We start from the raw sequence: 20,614 nt of genomic DNA on the forward strand, positions 1-20,614 counted from the left end.
GTGCTGATTTGGGTTACCGGATTTCGAGGCAGGTACGACCCACGTTTCTCGAATCTCGGAGCCTTGAGCTGGACCCCGCGTAGAATAAAGCATCTTCGGCTATTTCTTCGCGAATGCCGAATCCAGTGTGACCACCTGGCCCACATTGTCAGAAAAAACACATGTACGGTGGTGACCTCGGGCTCGAGGGCCATTCTGTTTTCATCTCTCCTTTCCTTCGCTGCATGACCGTGTGCAGGTGTCGATCGCTTCAGCAACTCTCACAAACCTCCAAAACAAACTGAAATTCCCCAAAACACTTACACGAGGTTACTTCTCCAACCCTGCTTTGGAATCGAGACCACGAAGAAGTGAAACTCCGTGAGAACCGATCGAGATGCCTCCTTGTTTATAATTCTCCAGCAGGCTCGGTGTCCCATCGCAGATGACGCCTTCTTGTTTCCTCCGTTGCGAGGTGTTTGACATCGAGTTCGATTGATCCGAAATTAGGGTTTAGCTTGACGTGGACCTTGCTGCATGATCTGGATGGGATAATTTGGCAAGGGTCTGAAGGATTAAGTCCACCAGATTCCACATGCTTGGCCCTTTCAGAACTTCTTTTATTTTTTATTTTTTATTTTTTTGGGAATCTCATGGAATTCCTATTTTAAGACGCTCAAGTTCTATCACTGATTGCTGGGTGTTTCTAGATTATCTGCTTCCAATCAAGGGATAATGCCATGTTTTTATAAGCAGCAGCTTTTGTAACCGTTGGAGTTTATTTGACGATGATGATGAAAGTGGTGTGCAACAAATGGTAAGCAATACGTATATTGAATTATTATAATTAATTAAAAGAGAGGCATTAAGTCCTTTACATATAGAGAGAGTTTAATCTAATTAGGTTTATAGATGAGGTAAAGCTTTTGTGAGGATGTTTGTCTACATAGTATCATTGGAAGTAAATAAGAGGTTGACCTCCATTTTACTAACTTTCATTTGTAAAAACTAATATCTTGGTTTAATATGTATGGATTTGTTATAGAATTTAGGATTTTGTATAAAGATAATGTATGATTGATTATTACAATACATAATAGTAGAAACTAAAATAGAAAACCTAATTTTAAGAAGAAAACAATTTAGTATCTGAGTTAATTTTTAGTTGTAGTTGTTGCTACAATGTACTTTAATTGTGTAGAAGGATAATATTACAATGAGTTGATTCTTTGCATTTCAAGAGATTGGTCCATTTTCATGACTAAAATAATAACTTGTAATAAAATGTTAAAAATCAACATCCTCTTCTCTTGTAATTTGCAATTGACCAACCTTATAGAAAGAAGACTATAGAATATAAAAATAAAACATGTCTATATAAAAAAATCAATTCATTAGAGTGTATTGAAGATATTAAAAAAATATTTTAATACCAAATTAATATTAAAGTCAAAGATTATATATAATTTAAATAAAAAATATTTATTAAATTAAATGAAGTTTAATGCAAATAATTAAATAATAGAAACCATCATTAGTTTTAGCATTAAAATCTTTTTTTATAAAGAATAAATTATTTGAAATTTAAAATATCATAAATTTAAAATATTTATTTCTAGCATCAAAAAAAAAAAAATCAACCAATTTACATAAATTCATATTAAATTTGTTTAAAATATTGTAAATATATTCAAATTGAATTGAGATAAATATTTTATTAATTTTAATTTTTAAAATCTAAATGACTATAATAGAACTACTCTTGTTTTTATTAGTCATCATAAAATCATGAGATAATAGATATTTATTTCAATTTATAGAAAATAAACTAATAAAAGTTAATATAAGATTATTGATTTAGAGTTCTAAAATTACATAATTTTATAAATTATTTTAAAATAAATATTTATTAAAACAATACCATACATATAAGACTTATGTAGATGTATATGATAATCTCAAAAGATGTTATACTTTGCATTATATTCTTAGTTGATTAATAATTTTAGATTAGTTTTTTTTTCTTATTTATTATTATTTTAATAATTTTTATTTTTTTTTGTTTCATTGTCTTTTTATTTTTTATGATGTTAACTACAAAAAAGAACAATGAGTTTATTTATTTTATATTTATATGAATCATGAATGTTTGCCAAGGCTAGCAAAACACAAAGACAAGTAATTTTTGTATGACTATATAGAAGATTTTTGTACAATCTACTCCAACTTAATACTAAAACTTCAAACAAATATTTATATTTTGAAGCCTTTTAGAGAGTGATTAATATTCTACTTTTGGAAAAACAACCATTGAATTTTGATTATTATATGATTTTTTTAATTAATATATATATCATATATATATATGTGTGTGTGTGTGTAAAATAAAAAAATATTTTCAATCATCATAACTTGTTGTCAATCAAGTATCTTGAGACTTAAGAATGCATTATTGACAATGACTTCTTAAGTTGGGTGATAAAGAAGAAAACAAATAAAATTCTTCTCATGTAAATAATGTTGTTGCCAATTGTTCTTGTTGTAACATACAATTTTTTTCTATTTTTATCTAAGGTTATAAAATATACTAATATGATATTATAAGTTATTGATAGCTTAAAAGTTGTTGAATTTTATAGAAGTAAATTCACCTCCATTCTTAAAATATGTGACAATGATTTTTATATATATAATTAATCCTTAGTAAGTATTTCATTTCATTAAAAAATATCAAATAAAAATTTATTTTATTTAAAAAATAAATATAAGTATAATAAAAATAGCTTCTAATGCATATATGAATATAATATGATTTATCTAAAGACTCACTTTGCATAAGGCTATAAAGATCAATGTAAAAAAATAAAGCTCACTTTCTTTTGTAAATAAATTATACAAATAAGAAGTTTTGCGATACTTTCTAAATATGAATTCTTTAAAAAAAAGATGTATTATCAAAATAAAAAAGAAGATAGACTTGCAACTACTTGGTTGGCTTGTACAATATTTAGTAAAGCTAGCTTTAAGTATTTTACATAATATACTATTTGACAATAGTAATATCTTAATATTTTACTAATAAAAAAATTATTTTTTGTAAAAAAAATACAAACTATTTTTAAATTTATATAAGATTTTTTTTTTAATATTTAGTAAATATTTTTTGATCAAAATAATTGATGGTTAGAAGTATATGTTTATTTTCAATAATATAACAATAGTTATTTATAACAAGTTTTAAGCTAATAAAAAAAATATAAAACACTTTTGTGATCAACAATGGTTGAGTGGCAAAAAGATTAAAAAAAATAAATTGATTCAAATAAAAAAAGTTGATAAACATTACTATCTTACATATAAATAAATTTCTAATTTTCTATAATAATATAATTTAAAATAAGATCTTAAAAAGAGACATGTATTGGCTTGCATTAAAATCCAAAAACCATTGAGATGTAGTATCTTCTGAAGTAGTTGTAAATAAATAAAGTTATCTTTTAAGGTGGCTATATTGGCTTATTATCTTAGCTTTTGGTTTCACTTATTCTTTATACATTTATAAGAGTTATGACCTTTCTTATAAAATCAACAACATATGATAATTTGGATACTAAAAGAAAGTTGGAATATCATTATTAAGATTATTTCTTCTCTATTAAAAATGTTATTTTATAATACATTAAAAAATTATGTAAAGAAATATAATTAATAATAAATCCTTAAGATATTACAAATGAGTTAAATGATTCAAGTAGAACAATTAATAATAAGGTTGTACATTAGTAAATTTTACAACTTATAGTAGCAACTTTTAGCGACGTTATTTGTTAGTTTTCTAAAAACATAATTTCAGCATTATATATATATATATATATATATATATAGATTTATAAATAAATTTATTATAAATAAAAATTTATGATCTCACATTAAAATAATTATATATTTGAACAAGCTCCTTTGTACTTGCTTAGAAATAGCAAGGGATATTAAAAAATTAATTGGTTTTCATTGCATTAAAATATTATGTTATATTTGAATATTTAGTCTTCTAATATCTAAGCTATTTGAATTAAAGATTTCTTTTTGGACTAAATTTACTGTTTTTCTATCTATTATATGTAATAAGTTCAACTTGATTAAAAATATTTAATATTCTAAGTTGCATGATTTTTAGATGTTATTCAAATAATAATGGAGGCATAGAATATAGGTGAAGATACAGTAGTAGAGGATTTTAATATCAAACTTTATATATCAACTGATCTTATGTTTCTATAATTAAATATATTTTGATTTTATTTTGAAAATAATTGTTTATTTTAAACTATTAATAGTAGGTACAATAAATAATAAATAGAATATTTACTATGTTATCATTTTGAAATTAATTTAATTATATTTAATATAAGAAGTTGAATAGTTATAATTACTTTTAATTTGATAAGTGTTTCTTTAGACAAAGAACTATACTTGTTGAATACCTTATCATGCTAATTAAAACAAGACTATTTAGGACTTATAATATCAATTAAACTAAGATATACTTACAACAATCAAAAATATGTTCAATTTTTTTTTATACAATCCTATCTTTGTCAATTCTTATATGAATAAGCAATAATATTATATATATATACATACATATATATAAATTAATTTTTATTATTAAGTTATATTAGTGATTTTTAATTAAAATAAAAATAAAAAAATAAAATTTCTTATAAAAAAATCTATATATTTTATTTCTTGATTCTAAGTTGGATGCTTTGATAAAAAAAATAAAATCATTCAAATTAAAATAATTTTATAAAAATATTACAAAAGTAATTATTTAACAATAATTTTTTTTCATCATAAATCAATATAACATAAATAAATAAATTACAATAATTTAGATGTGTCAAAATGTATTACAAGTTCTTTAATTGTCTAAAATAACATTAAAATGATCCACAAATTTTTTTCTTTCAACTTTTGCTAAAATCACTTTGAAGCATTATTATAGTAAAGACTATATATTTTTCTTGCTAATCAATTATTTATAGATTTTTTTGTAATCCTATATCTTTTTAAAAATAATATTTTAATAAAGAATAGTTCACTTCTATATATGCTTTTTTTTATGAACCTTACTATCTCTACTTTTGTAAAATTTTTACTTTTAATTTATTTCATAAAGATATTAAAAGTATTATATATACTTATCATAAGTTATTAAAATATAATTTTATTTCTATTTTATAATAATAAATTTAAATTTAAATTTAATTAATATTTTATATTAAAATAAATTGATTTTAGATGTTTTGCATAAATACTATATAAAATTTATTGTGTGATACTTCTTCTATACAAAACCTAAAATACCAAAGATATTTTTATTATTACAGCTTCTTTCTTTGCTTATAAAAAACATAAAGAAATCAATAAATATTATATTTTAGAAAATACACATGTCATAAGACAAGGCAAAAGATAGGCAAATGAAAAATATGATCATGATATTGAGCCAAGAGAGAAGTTAGAAGGCAAATAGAAGATTGAATATTTGGATGAAAAAAAATGGAAGAAATAATGATATTTTTATGTACTTAAGCCAAGAACTTAGTAGAATAAAAACGTTCTTGTTAATTATACATTGGTTAGATCAATGCAATAGTAATTGAGGTTTAACAATGGACTTGTTCAAAATTTATGTGCTTTGTATGGATCCATGGAATATTTTATTGCAATAAAGCTTATCCTTGTTTTAATCTTGCTATAGATTGATCTTTTCAAGTATGATTGTATAGAGATAATAAAAAAAGAAAGCCCTTGGATTGCACACTAGACCACCACTGACCAGTAATAAGATCTTTGTGGACTAATCCAAGGTTTTGTTGGAATTTAGTCTCTAAAGTCTAGTTCTTTGAAGCTATGAAGAATGCAATGTAACAATATATAGGATATGTTTTGGTAGCATTGAATCTTTTTGACATCTTCTCATTTAAAATATGTAATATTTTTTCTTAGCATAACTTACTTTTATTTAATATCATTTTAATGTATAGATCTATTTCACTAATTTTTGTCTTTCTAAAATTGATATTTCTTATAATATTGATGGTTATATTTAATTTTCTATAAGAAGAAGTTGAATGCATAAGCTATATTTATGAATCTTCAAGGCTAAATTTTAGCAATATTTCTTGTATTTTTAGTATCAATTACTAGTTCTTCCATATAAACTACAATGCAATCAATACATGCTTTCATAAGACTATTGAGATTTATTATTATTTATTTTATTATTTAAAAATACGAATTATTATTTATATTTTTTTCTCAAGAAAAATCTTTATCAATTTGACACAATTTTTTTTTTTTTTTGAAGAAATACTTTTTTATTTTGTTTTTCTATTTTTTATTTTATTTTTTATTTTATTTATTGTTGTTGGTATTGATACTTTAGCAAGTATTCTTTTAAGCTTAGATATAATTTGGTTTTTAACTTTGAATTTTACAATGGTTTCTAATTAAGTATAAAATAAGCGTGAAATTCAGATATTGTTGCAAAGTTAGAATAGAAACATTGAGACTGTTTTTAGTAATTTAAGTTAATTTGGAATACTACTTGTGAGGAAATGCATATACATCTTTAAAAAGAGTTTCTTTTTCTTTTTTATTGAAATATTTTTGAACATTCTTCTATTGCATTTTAGACTTAAGACTGTCTCAATTTCTTATACATTCTTAAACAAAAACTTAAGTCACTCTCAATTTCTTTCTACTTTAGTTTATAGCCTTTAATGTAGTATGAATCTTTTTATCTTTGTATTTCTTATAGATGTAAATTCTTTTATCTATGATAGAATTAAAAATTTCTATAAAACAATCATAAAAAATTTAAAAAGAATTTTTTGATAATACTTCTAATTTCCTTTAATAATTTCAATTTTAGACATAATCCAAGCTCACACATAGTTTGGTATCAAGCATATGCCTCTTTTTCATTACAATGATGAAATGTTTTTATTTTTATAATAAATAATCTAAGAATCTTATTTGTATAGTATCTTAGTTTTCAAAAATTACTAAAATAAAAAAATAATATAAATTTAATAAATATTTTATCTTCAAAAAATATACTTATATATAAATAAAATTTTAATTCTTTCTATTATTTTTTTAATGTAATTATACAATTATCATCTAAAATCTTTATTATTATTTATTTCTACATCCGCTAATAAAATTATAAATATTATTTTGATTTGTAAAAATTAAATTTTTAATACATAAATCATAAAAACTATTATTTGAGTAATCTATCTATTCTAATTTAATCTTTTTACATACCAAACGTTATGAGGCTTAACTTCTTATAGAACTTGAATCTATATACAAACAAAAAAAATTAACATAAATCTTAGCAATATGTTTCAAATGCATGAAGTGATTAAGAAATTTGTTTATATAAGATTGACCTAAGAAGCTAGAATTGGCAAATTTGACATTATAAGTTATAGTTAATCTATTACTTTTTTTATTCCTTTTATCATATATATATATATATATATTACTATCCAAATTTAATTACAATAATAAATTTAATAGTACTTATTTCTAATTATATAAAATCTATCACCCTAAACCCTAAACCCTAAAACCCTAAAATCCTAAATCCTAAACTTGGTTGCAAGTTAAGATATGTGTCTTATAAAGTCAACATGTTTTGGAGGTTCTATAGTATATCGCCGCATAATTCCTAGTTAAGAGTATATATGGAAGCAAGAGTGAAGCCTTCTTTATTCTTGTCAATGCCTTTCTAGTCTTTCATCTTGTTTTAAGACTTTCTAATCTGCTTGTTTTTTGTAATAGCCATTCTAATTTAATATTATATCATCTTTGAATATTTTTTTAGTTCTTTTTAGTGACATAGAGTATATTAAGGATTTTCTTTCTTTAAGATTCATGTCCTTGACATATCTTTAAGCAATCCATGATAGTGATAGATGTTATCAAGGAAAAACTTAGATATTTCTTTACATATAATAGATTTGATACATGATTCAAAATGTGCCATCTTAGTAAAGCAATCTATTTTTATAAATATAGAATTATACAAACTTAAAATTTGAAGATCTATGATAAATCCATAGAAATAGAATACTATGGTTGTTTTGAAATAGATAATAGCTAAAGAAGTTTGTAAGGTCAATAATAAGGAGTTTTTGATCTTGAAAAAAATGTCACATGATTGTACAAAGTCTTTAACTATCTTTTACATTTGAGGCCACAAAAAATCTCTAGATATTAGTCCTAAAATCTTATTGTATCCAAAATTTTGGTTGTTGGAAAGTTGTGACAAGCTTGAAAAACATGTAACCATGTTTTATCTTTTGAAATCTATAATTATTACTAAAAATAGAATATATTATTTTTGAATATGAATTTTGATGAATCATGAGACTTAAAAGAATTATTCTTGATATTATAAATAAAAAGATTAGGTGATATAAAAGATTGAACTTACTTAGAAAAGTTGAATCAACAATAAATGTTGATTTCATTGCCCAAAGATGAAAATGTTCTAGTTTCAAGAAAATCACTCTTTATTGTTCAAAAGTTCTATTTCCTTTTTTAATGTAATATAAGAATTTTTAGAAAGGAAGTTAATTTTTTAACCAAGTTTCTAACCTATCAAACAACTACAAACATATGTAAGGTCAAAGCCAAGTTTATGAAGCTTCTAAGAAGCTATTCTAAAAGACAATATGAAATCAATCTATTTTTACCTACTTTTACTTAATTATATAGATAATTCTTGGAATAAATATGTATTTCTATGATAAAGACAAAGCACAACACCAAAGGCAAAGTATTGCATAAGAGAGAGATAGAAGGTTTTACAAGATTGAATCTAGATTTATCTTCAAATTTTTCTTAAATTAAAAGAATTAATATTTTTTTGTGGAAGTCAAGAAATCATGTAATTTCTATAATTATAAAATAATGAAGATTAGGATAATAAAAAATGTATTTGGTTTTTATTAGTTACAAATCTAGTAGTAGATAAATGAATTTAGAAGTCATTTTTAAGATGGATAAATCAATTTAATAAAATCCTAAGTCATTTTATTATAAATATATATATATATATATATATATATAAATATAAGCACATCAATAGAAACTTATGCTATTGGCTACAAAATAGTATAACAATTTAATTTGTATAAAAGTGTAAAATAAAGAAAGACCTTATATCTATATATCTCTTTTTATTATGTTTAAACATCTTTTTATAATGACTTAATTTTGTTACTAAATCTTCTACAAATATCTTTTATCAGTATCTGCATCTAGTTGGTGCTATCTTTGAACTGAAATTAAGACATAAGTGCTAAAATCATTGATTTATGTAACAAAGCATACCTCCAAAAGAACATTTGATGTGTAAAATCAACACACAAATCAATTCTTAACAAGTAATTCAATAACCTCCTATAAGAAGATGAAGGCAAGAATTTAAATATCACATAGAATCTACCACAATATAGAAGTAGCACTACTTTTTAAATCAAATTGCACTAGAATTGAACACAAATTAGTTTTTGGACGAATTTCTTTAAACCCTTCACATATCCAATTGTAAGATAAGAATATAATACAAATTGGCTTCTGACTAATAATGCCCACCCATCCAACAGATACATACTATTGCAATCTAATAGAGACAAGATTAGTGATCCTCTCTCTTTCTCTCTCTTTCTTTTTTTGCCTTGATTTTGTTTGGCCTAAGTTTATTATATTATCCACTTTTTTGTTTCAAAATTTTAAATTATTCTATGTGTAACTTCTTTTAATCTCGATACTTGGATCTTCATAACAAAGGCATGTGGTGCATTTGTGGGCAACTAGAGATAGGTACATTCTTATCATTATCATCATTATTTAGCACAATTGCAACGTGGCCTCTTTGCCATGACTAATGATATACACATACAACCTCTTTTACAAAACTATCATGAATTTGAATTTTATTTTATTTTTATTTAGTGTTCAACAATGCTCTATGAGGAGAAGACAAAGGCAAGTAATTAAAGAGTGTATGGAATCCACCCCAACCACAAAAGTAGCACCTCTTTTCAAAGCCTCCATTAGAAGCTTTTGAGCCCTACTCACAGTGATCTTGGAATTCTATTCTTGACAATTTGCAACAACAATATACAAATCTTAATTTATAATTTATCAAAAGTTGAATTATTACTTCACTTTTAATGAAAACAATGAGATATATAGCCAATCAAAGATGTTTCCAATCAAATTGTAACTTCCAATTGAAAATTGTTAAAGATGTAAAACACTAATCATTCAAATGTTATCATACATGTAGAACTTCTACCAAATGTTGTTTTTGAAATCTGTTGTGGAAGTAGGACTGTCAACAACAGATTTCGTTTGTTGTTCGTTTTGGGGGTTTTATTTTTATTTTTTGGGATTTTTAAAGAGAGAAAGAAAGAAAGAAATTCCGCGGTTGGGAGTCTCTGAGATTGGAGAGACTGGTCATGGAGATTGAGGTTGCTGGATATGGCGTCACTGAGCTGATTTTAGTGCTGAGCGGAACGTAGGTGTGGGGAAGTCCTGCCTGCTGCTGCAATCCACGGACAAGAGGTTTCAGTCAATGCATGATCTGACCATTAGCGTGGAATTCAGAGCTCGTATGGTGACGATCGACAATAAGCCCATCAAGCTTCAAATTTGGAACACGATGCGTTTTCTTCTCTTGCCTCTCGCATAGTCATTGAGTGGAAAAAAAAAAACATGTTGGTTGTGCGATGGAATGGAAGGAAGTATTGGAGCTTAGTGGAGTAATTGTCCAGCTAACAGTCCGTGATGAATTCGTTGACATTAGTCTAACTGGATTAGTTGAGTTATCATGAGGCTCTTCTGGAAACATTGTAGGTTCACTTGACTTCGCTTTTGGTATAAAATTTACTCTCTTTATCGGTGTAACCTCTTGGAAACTTAGCTACATCGGAGGGACCACTGGTGGTCAGCACATAGGATCTTAAGTTTTACTGGAGGTGGTTTGCTTGCTTCGGTTTGTTTCGACGATTCTGGAGCACTTCTTTCTATTATTAAGGAGCTCCAAAACACTGGTTCTGAAGTTCTCTTATGGTAGGATTTAATTGTTTCATATGCCTGTAATACATTGCAATCTGGTTACCGTAGTTAGGAGTTGTCTGTAATGCAGGGTATGTTGGAATAAGTATGACACGTCATTCCTTCTATGATTCTTGTTGTGGTTGGCACAATTTGTGCATGTCGCAGTTCTTCGTCTTCAGCTGTCTTACTTCCGGCAATTGAAGATCCAATTAGAGCATAATTGGCACATTCGAGAGTGTATTAACATCTGAAGGTGGAGTCATAAAGTACTTGTGTTGACCAATTGAATCCTGAACTGACATTTTTCTACTCAGGCTGGCCAAGAATCGTTCTGGTCTATCACGAGATTGTATTACAAGGGTGCTGCAGGGGCTTCACTTGTCTATGACATCACCAGGTACTCGACTGGTGGCCATCTGGCTCAAAACGGTGGGTATTGATTGCATCAAAGTTCATTCCACCTCTAACTGTATAATATCAAGCTGATCTTTGTGCTGGTAATGCCCATTAAATATTGCAGGAGAAAAACCTTTAATCATCTGGCAAGCTGGTTGGAGGATGCTAGGCAACATGCCAACTCCAATATGACCATCATGTTAATAGGAAACAAATGTGACCTGGCTCCTAGAAGAGCAATCAGCACTGAAGAAGGTGAACAATTTGCCAAGGAGAATGGCCTGGTGTTCATGGAAACCTCCGCAAAAACGGCCCATAATGTTGAGGATGTAAGTTAAGCATAGCAGCCCTGACCTTTCTTCGCAGATCTCTATGTGTGCCACAAATAGGTGTTCGACTGACGCTCAACTTTTCTGATAAGGCATTCATCAAGACCGCAGCCACGATCTATCAGAAAATCGAGGAGGGAGTATTTGATGCTTCTGATGAGGTAAATTAATCTGCTCTGTCTTTACAATTCAGCATACAAATTCCTTGAAATTTATGTCTTCTTGTCCCCTATTTCCTAGTAAACATCCAGTTTTAATAGACGACGATATACCTAAAAATGATCAAGTTCAGCTGAGGCTCACTTATTGAATTTGTAGTCAATGGGTATGATGCCCCAATTTTCAATAAGTATTAGAAGGAGAAGTACTACAACAAAGAAATTGCTTACTGGTAGCATCTGAAATAGTAGAACCAAGGATCTTCAAATTGAAATTATCCTTATCTGCAAAAGTGATTCCGTGAGCGCGTTTCATGTCAATGGATTCTTCTTTGCTTTCATAGTGTGGACTGAAGTAAAATATAATTTTCTAGCAGTCTTTTGGTATTAAGGTTGGGTACGGAGGGATTCCTGGTACTGGCACTGGATCTGCAGGCGGTGGTGCCGCTGTCCAAAGAAGTGTATGCTGCAGTTGAATACACACCGGGAGGACCTAGCTGTTCAATATTTAAGTTTCGTTCCAGGGATGAGTCAGTTAAAGCTCATGGAAGAACCTATTTTTTTTACTTTAGAGCCATTGCTCCATATTGCCCTATCATACGTAATTCCCTCAGCTATTCATACCCTGATTCATTCTGGTAACACGCGCTTGGACTGCTTGAACAAAAACTCTTTCAGTTGATTCATAGGTGGTGGATGTAGTGTTTTGGTTTCTCAGCTCACTACTTCATCGCTCTTGTGATGTGTCCTCGAAAACGATCAGGTCTATCACTGGGTCTTATCAATGTTAGAAGTACCGTGACCTGGCTGCCCATTGCATTTGCCTCTACGAAAAGCACATACGAAGGGTCTCATCCGTCGCAGCTGGGGTGAAATCATTAATTGAATCGTTCTCAACCGTTCCTCTGTGAATTTGAGTGCCGCTTTCATAGGTTTTTGAATAAGGTTGTGGCACAACCGATGTATGTTTGCTTACAAGATTTGTAATGAAATTCGTGGGCAGACTTTAGCTTTTTAGAGCTATGCGTTTTATGTTTTATGTTTCATGATTTTTTTTTTTTTTTTTTTTTTTTTTTTTTTCACACGGGACTCACTTCACTGGTAATCACTAATGATGAGCCAAGAATTGTAATTTCAATTTTTAAAAAAACTGGGTGCTTTATGGAAGTGGTCCAGTCTGTTACTGCTGTAGAGTTTTCAAGGTTGTAGAAACGTCCAGTGAGCTGATTTGGTCTCAAGGTTTAAGTTTGGTCAGAATTATTGTGGAGATAGGGACAGATATTTAAGTAAATCCAACTTTCTGTACTTTATCAACTTGATTTGTATGGCAGTCAAATTAGTCTATTATCTGATGTATTATGTTGAAACTATACTTGGTTTCTACATTAACTTGTGAATGCTTATGAATTGCACTATTTCAAACACTGAAAACAAGAGGACTTAAAGAGGGGTGGGAATTATGCAGTGAGATTCTGCATTTTTTCTGAGAGGTACTTGATCGCTGCAAGGGTCACGGCGCAAATTGTTGGCATCTTGTTGTTGCAGAACTTGGTGGCAGTGTGGAAGTTTGGATCACTTAAAAGGACTTTTAGTGGCAAACTAAGCCAAGATTACAGTTTTTTAATTTTTTAATTTCTCATGGCTACCTACAGTGTATTAGATAGGGCAATGCAGCAGTAGATTTATTAGCAAACTAGGATCAGATTTGGTCTGGACATGGTGAAAGAAGACTTGACATGAATTCAGGAGGAGAAGATGACTTGTTCAAGGCAATGGGCAAGATGCAAAAGGAAGATCCACCACACCCCATTAAAACCAGATCTGGTAAGAATCTTCTTTTCAGATATGGTTGTAAGTTATATTGGATTTTTATTAAGAATAATTTTATATAAAATTACAATAGATGTAGAGATTTTTAGAGTTAAGATTGAGTTCTTACAAAAACATTGTGTTATATGCTTATTTTTTGTTGATAGGAAGTTCTAAACCTCTTCTCAATTTTTTTTCAAATCAAAGCATAGAGAGCTAAAAAAAGAAAAATGTAGGAATTTTTTTTGTTAACTAAGAATTTTGGAAGAAGCAATTTTTAATAGAAATCACTTTACAATGACACTATGCATAAGACACTACTATTATTTACACTTAGATCATTAAGTAGAGTATGCACTTTTTACTCTTAGAATCCATTGTTTGATCTTAAGATGATTTGGCACATACACAAGTCAATAGAAATGGAGGTAATTAAGATAATAATTTTGATCACACTTAGGAATATTTCAAATGAATTTAAAATGGCTATTGAACAAGTAATAATAAAGATTAATAAGGTAATTGGCATTGATTTCAAAAATATGAAAAGTAATAATTTTAGAAATTTTGTACTTTTAGATCTTAAAGAGGGATAATAATTCTAAGTTATAATAGCCAATTAAAGAAAAATAAAAAATCCATATATATATTATAATAATATTTTTATTTAATATTAATTTGGATTATGTATTAGTTGTTAGATCAAAGATTGCAATGCATTAAAAAAGATTAAAGAATTTAAATATATAGCTTCTTGATTTGTTTCTTTTTATCTTAATGATACTAATTAAATCTACAATGTATAGAAATCATAGATCTTGTAAGCTAATCATAAAAGAATATAGTTTGATTTCTCAATTTAGAAACAAGAAAAAAATGATAGTTTTACAATAGTGACTAACTAACAAAGTAGAAAGCATTATTAATAAAGACAAGAATAAAAAGATAAACTAATACTAGATATGTACTCTTTAAGAAAGTATTTTTATTTAGAAAAATCAAATGAAGTTATTTCAAAAGATTTTGGCACACTTACTAACAACATTGCCTTGATTGATGTACATTTTGTTGCATACACAGTAGTGTGTATTCATGTATCGTCACCAAATAAGGTTCTAAACTAGTATTTATGTGTAAACCAAGTCATAAGATATTAATTCAAAATTCTCAACTTAAATGCTATTGCAAGAAGATGGTATTAGATGATTGAGCCTTCACATGCATTATATTAAGTACTATACTAAAATTTAATTTTCTATTTAAATATATTTTTTTCTAAAAATAATATCTTTATATTATTAGTAGTGATATAGTAGATAGTTAGAATTCTAGTCTTACTTTCTAATTAGATATCATTTCTTTGTCTACATTTGATAATAATACTTTGGAATTAGTATATAAAATTGATCATAGGAACTAAATAGAATAATACTTTGAAGAGAGAATAAAGAAATAATATAGAAATTAAGGTATGAAGAGGCTTTAAATTAAAATTAATTAAAATTAATTAAAATATGACCTTAAAAAAGATATTACTAGTAAAGAGATGTACTTTTTAAATATATTATATTACTAAATTTTGATTTAAATAGTATAATATTAATAACACAAATCAAGACATTATTAGATTATAATTAAGATGACATCTTCTTCTTCACCTCCTATTATATAAGGTTACAAAATTAATTTGACTTCTCTTTACATCCAAAAACCATCAAGATTGCAAGAAGATTGCATTAAAGACCAACTTCCTTCCATTTTCTAATCTTTAAATGATAATTAAATTTCTAATTTGTATTTTTTGTAGAAAGTTATGTATTTATAATAAAAGAGATAAAAGTTGGTTGTTATTCTATATTCCTTCTTATTTTTATTATTGTAGCTATTTTAATCACATTGATTTTAATTTAAAAAAGAAGATTTGTAGCTTTATTTTTCAAGAAAAGGTATAAATATATGATTGAATTTGATTTTTTTATTTTTTATTTTATTAAAGAAATAATTTATTCTTAAAATAAATCACAAATACAAATTTTAATTTTGATTATTAAATATCATAAAAAAAATTTAGGATATTATTTTTATTTTATTATATTATGGCATTATTAGCATAGGATTTAGTACTTACTAAGATTTCTATTACTTACAACTCATACAAAAGGTTTTACAGAAATATGCTATTACATCTAAGAATCAAGTAAAAATAAACATATTCTTTTGGTATTTTTATATTTTCAAATAAAATAGAATTTTAAAAGTCAAAATCTACATAAAATCCTTCTTTATTATTATTTTAACTATAATAAAGAATATTCTCTATTTTTTAGAAGACTTGGTTAGAGAAAATTAAATATTATATTTTATAATATATATAGATTGAATGATCTACTAAAACTTCTTAAGTTAAAAATATTTATTTACAATATATTTTTTAGACACCATATCTTGTTTATTTAAAAGCATAAATTATGTGATATAAGGATTTAAGAATTAAAGAATATTCTTTTTCTAAAAATTAGTTTTTTATTACTTGAAATAGTCTCTAATTATGTAAATAATCAAAATAGTAGAAAAAATAGTTGAATTTGCATTCTAATATTTATATCATTAATGTGTCTTGTTGTTAGTATTGGCTTTTTATTATACAAAATAATACCTTGGATAATATATTTAGAAAATTTAAGAAAATTACTTGATATTATTAATGTTTATGATTCTAATAAGTATAAAGATAGAATCAAGACATAGTATAATTTGTTTGATACGCTTTCTAATGATATACCTTAGATTATAGGTGGCAATTGAAATATGAATAGAAGAACATATCATAAATCCTCTTGCCATAAAAGAATATTAAATACTTGACAAAAAAAATACATAGAAGTCGTTGAAGCCTTATTTCTTTAACCTTGGATATAAACTCAAATAATTTTAAGACAATCAAAGACATGAGATATATTTTCTTTATAAATTGAAATTATTTTATATAAGCTTAAATATTTTATTAGATAAAAATACCAATTTTTATAATATCAAAAGAAAATTTATTATATTTAGTCATTTTATAATAGAATTATCTACTCATTTACAAAATAAAATGCCTATGCACTCTTTTTATATGATATATATGTTTAATCTTAAGAATCTAACGATACTCAAGCAAGTATAAGCAATATGGACTAAGAATGGACATAGTGTATCTTTTATTGGAAAATTAAAATTATATTATTCAATTTTACAAATATTTTTATAAAAATCAAGTTTTTTAAAGATACAAATAATAATGGAAATATCCAAATGTGGTATTTGAAGCATACAAAAAAATTACAATTAGATCCAAAAAATAAAACCATTCAAATAAATTAATAATACACCTAAAAATAATATTTATTTTTGAAGCATAGAAAAAAAAATCCAAATAATTCACTTGTATATAATAAAAAAAATTTTGGTACTAGAAATTCAAAGAATTTTTTAATATCATAAAAAAAGACACCTCCAACTTCTTAGAGTTGCCTTTACTTCTTTTGTAATATTGTTTCTTGTAAAATTAGTATCTCAATAAATCAAAACTTGATTGTGTTACTTAACCTGAATGAACTTGAGCATATTATTAAAAAAAATAAAAATAATAATCATAATATAGTCCTATGACATGATAGTATAGAAATTGAATTCTATAAAAATACAATTAGAATATTATTGGCAAAGACTATCTTAGTATGCTTACTCATGTTCTTAAAATCAAATGATTTTCACAATGCTTTGTGAAATAAATTATTACTTCACTTTATAAAAGAGGTGAGAAAAAATATTGGGTAATTGGCATCCAATTATAATACTAAACATGCTTTATAATTATGATATCTTAATTATCTAAGAAACTATAATTGATCAAAGATCTCCAAAAAACCTCCGTTATTGTTCTTAAAGCCTAATGATAAAAAATCATGGAATTTGTTTTCTTATTTTCAAGCCATAGAAGAATTAGATCTCTTTATAACTTTTTGTAATATAATTGGTTTCTTTTTTCAAGAAATTAATAAAACAGCTCTCTCACCAATAACAATAATAATAATAAATCTAATTGAAATAGGAGTGCAACATAGAAGCCCCCTATGCCTTATTTATCCATTATTTTAAAAAATACTAAATATAGTAATCTAAGAAGCTACTAAGCTAAGAAAAAAAACAACAAAATGAGCTACAAATGTACGTGTCCCAAGGTAGAGGCCCTTGCAATAGCCACGATGCAAAGATTTTGTTCCCCAATCAAGGATCTGTAAACATTAATATCACTTAAGATGCTATAAAAACATAAAAATCATGATTTAAAGAGTCTCGTGAATATTTTTTTGTGTTAGTGCTTACAAATACTTCATAATGGCTCACAAATGCTCCCAAGATGTGAGCTAGAAGGAGAACAGCATTTCAATGTTGCATTAGCTCGAACAGGCTGACCTATAATACCAATCATTTATAAGAACATGGATTTCAAGCTCCGTAATTTGCCATCAAAATTCCTTCAGATACAAGCATCAGTCCGTGCATCAAACCATAACACAAACCTACCAATCTATGCAAAAAGTGAATTTGTGGAGTTGGCATTAAATCTACATAGAATTAAGCAAGAGCCAAAACATTACGGAGCAAATTCAATGCGTAAATCTTAACCAATTTTGTGGTTTGACTAATTCAAGATTTCATCTCAAATCTTAATCTACAAATGACTGATTGTGTCCAATTCTTCATGTTCATATAAGACTATTGTGATTACCATTACGCAGCTTCTTCCTCAAAGATATCGATGCACTTGTTGCATGAGAACCCTTGTTTTATCGCAAGCTACTCTAGTTGCCTCCCTCCCTCTCCCCCCCCCCCCCCTTTTCTCCCTCTATTAACTCTACTCACTCCCATGCTTCATCCGTCATCCTTCTCATTTCCATTTTGCTTCCTATTCTATGCCATCACATGCACAATCCTCAATGTCAAGTGGTTCCACTAGATCCACCCTCCGTCCTGTGTACAAACTCATCCCACTGCTTGCCAAATTGAGCAAAAGATAAAAAAATATGTGTCTCCACTTCCACAAACCCATCTCCAAATCCACCAATCCTAAGCATCAATCCTACCCCTGTGCATGTTTTTGTTGATCAACAATATCTGCACATGTCAATCAAACCCAATGCGAGAGATTTTTTAGACTTAATATGCAACAATGTAGGAGATTTCTTGGAATTTTTTTCATGGATTCAGTTTGAAATTATTCATATTCTCTGGTCAATGATACATTCAATCAGAAAATAGAATCGAGAATCGAAAAAAAAAACTAGACTCCACGAGGAAAGCCCCACTACTTCTTGGGAATTATTGAGATCATTAAATGTAGTCGGTGCTCTCCATAATATTTACTGTAGATTATAATAAATACTATAGCTACAATATTTAGACTCTAGTGGAGAAGTACTGTTTATCCTCTCTCCTTTCTCTTCTTGTATACGAGACACAATTAGATCAATAGATTTTTATATAAGAAGCTCTCTCTTCCTAGAAACCTTCTTCTGTACATGACTTACTATCACGGACATACACATGTAAGCCAATAATTACATGTATAAATAGATAGAAGTAAATAAAAGTAGATAAAAGTAAGTTAATTCTATAACATTTGCTATACAAGCTTTCTAGAAGCTTCATAGACACTACTTTGACTTTATAGGTGTCTTTAATTGACTTTTTGGATTAGAAACGTGGTCAACAAGTTGGCCATGTGCCACACATGTTGTTAATTTGAAGACCAAGCTAACTATGTGGCCGACACATAGAAAAATTTACCTTGTAAGTCAAGGTATGTATTTTACAAAGTCAATACATATTGGAGGTCCTATAAAACATTGCCATGTAGCCTCTAGTTAGATAGTATATATAGAGATAAGAGCGAATCCTTCTTCATTTTTATCAATTCTTTTTTTACTTATACTCTTGTTTCAAGGGTCTCTAGTTTTCTTGGCTTTTGGCAATAGCCATTCTAGTTTCTTTCTTAATATACATATTAAGTTATTTCTATTTTTTCATCTTTCTTTAAGAGAAGTTTCACTTGTTTATTTGTTTTTATCATGTTCTTGTCTTTGACAGATTGACAAAAATACACTTACAATATCAAAGCTTTATCTAATCTTAATTAAGAGTGAATTATCCCTTTCTCTTAATAAGACATAAGCATATTAGAATTTGTGGATTACCTTCTTCTAAACTGATATTGTCCTTAGTATTTTCTTTGTTTTCTAGTCCTTTCTTCTATTTGTCTTGAGTGATATTCGACATCTTCTCTTTTCTGAATGTTATCATAGCAAAACTTGCTGAAATGAAGAGTGTAATGGCACAAATATAAGAATAATTGAAGGAATCAATGCTTACAATGCATCAACTCAATTTACCACCAAAAGAAGCAACAAGATTGGCAGGAAGTAAAGATATAGAAATGATTAGAGCTGCTTCAACATTTGCACCAAATCATGTCCCTTCTCTTATGGTGGAACGCCCTTTCAGTGTTAGAGAACCAAGAATTGTCCTACTCGAGAAGTTTGATGGCACCAGATCAAAGTTTAGAAGATTTATCAATCAAGTACAAGTTAAGATTGAACTTCAATCCCAAAGCTATCCAACTTCAAGATCGCAATTTAGATTCATTCATACGCTTCTTTCAAGTTCAGCATTATCATGGTTTTTATCTTTTCTTGAATGACGAGATTCAATATTGGATAATTTAGAGGCTTTTTTAGGAAGTTT

General features: G+C 27.1%; 1 protein-coding gene across 1 annotated transcript; it reads left to right on the forward strand.

Moving 5' to 3' along the window:
• The first annotated feature begins 10,603 nt into the window (after positions 1-10,603).
• On the forward strand, positions 10,604-12,889 carry LOC112283699 (ras-related protein RABB1c). Its single transcript, XM_024522745.2, has 6 exons — positions 10,604-10,734; positions 11,447-11,530; positions 11,654-11,858; positions 11,951-12,019; positions 12,394-12,477; positions 12,719-12,889. Exons 1-6 carry the CDS (start codon positions 10,649-10,651, stop codon positions 12,887-12,889), a joined length of 699 nt encoding a protein of 232 aa, XP_024378513.1. The 5' UTR covers positions 10,604-10,648.
• Positions 12,890-20,614: the final 7,725 nt, after the last annotated feature.

Source organism: Physcomitrium patens, chromosome 6, assembly GCF_059467195.1.
Source record: "Physcomitrium patens ecotype Gransden chromosome 6, ASM5946719v1, whole genome shotgun sequence".
Taxonomy (NCBI): Eukaryota; Viridiplantae; Streptophyta; class Bryopsida; order Funariales; family Funariaceae; genus Physcomitrium; species Physcomitrium patens.

Bases quoted from the DNA above. Each gene is read 5' to 3' on its own strand.
- LOC112283699 (XM_024522745.2), top strand. From the start codon at position 10,649: ATGCATGATCTGACCATTAGCGTGGAATTCAGAGCTCGTATGGTGACG. The intron at 11,531-11,653 runs GTACTCGACTGG...TAAATATTGCAG, and splicing joins CTTGTCTATGACATCACCAG to GAGAAAAACCTTTAATCATC. The intron at 12,020-12,393 runs GTAAATTAATCT...ATTTTCTAGCAG, and splicing joins TATTTGATGCTTCTGATGAG to TCTTTTGGTATTAAGGTTGG.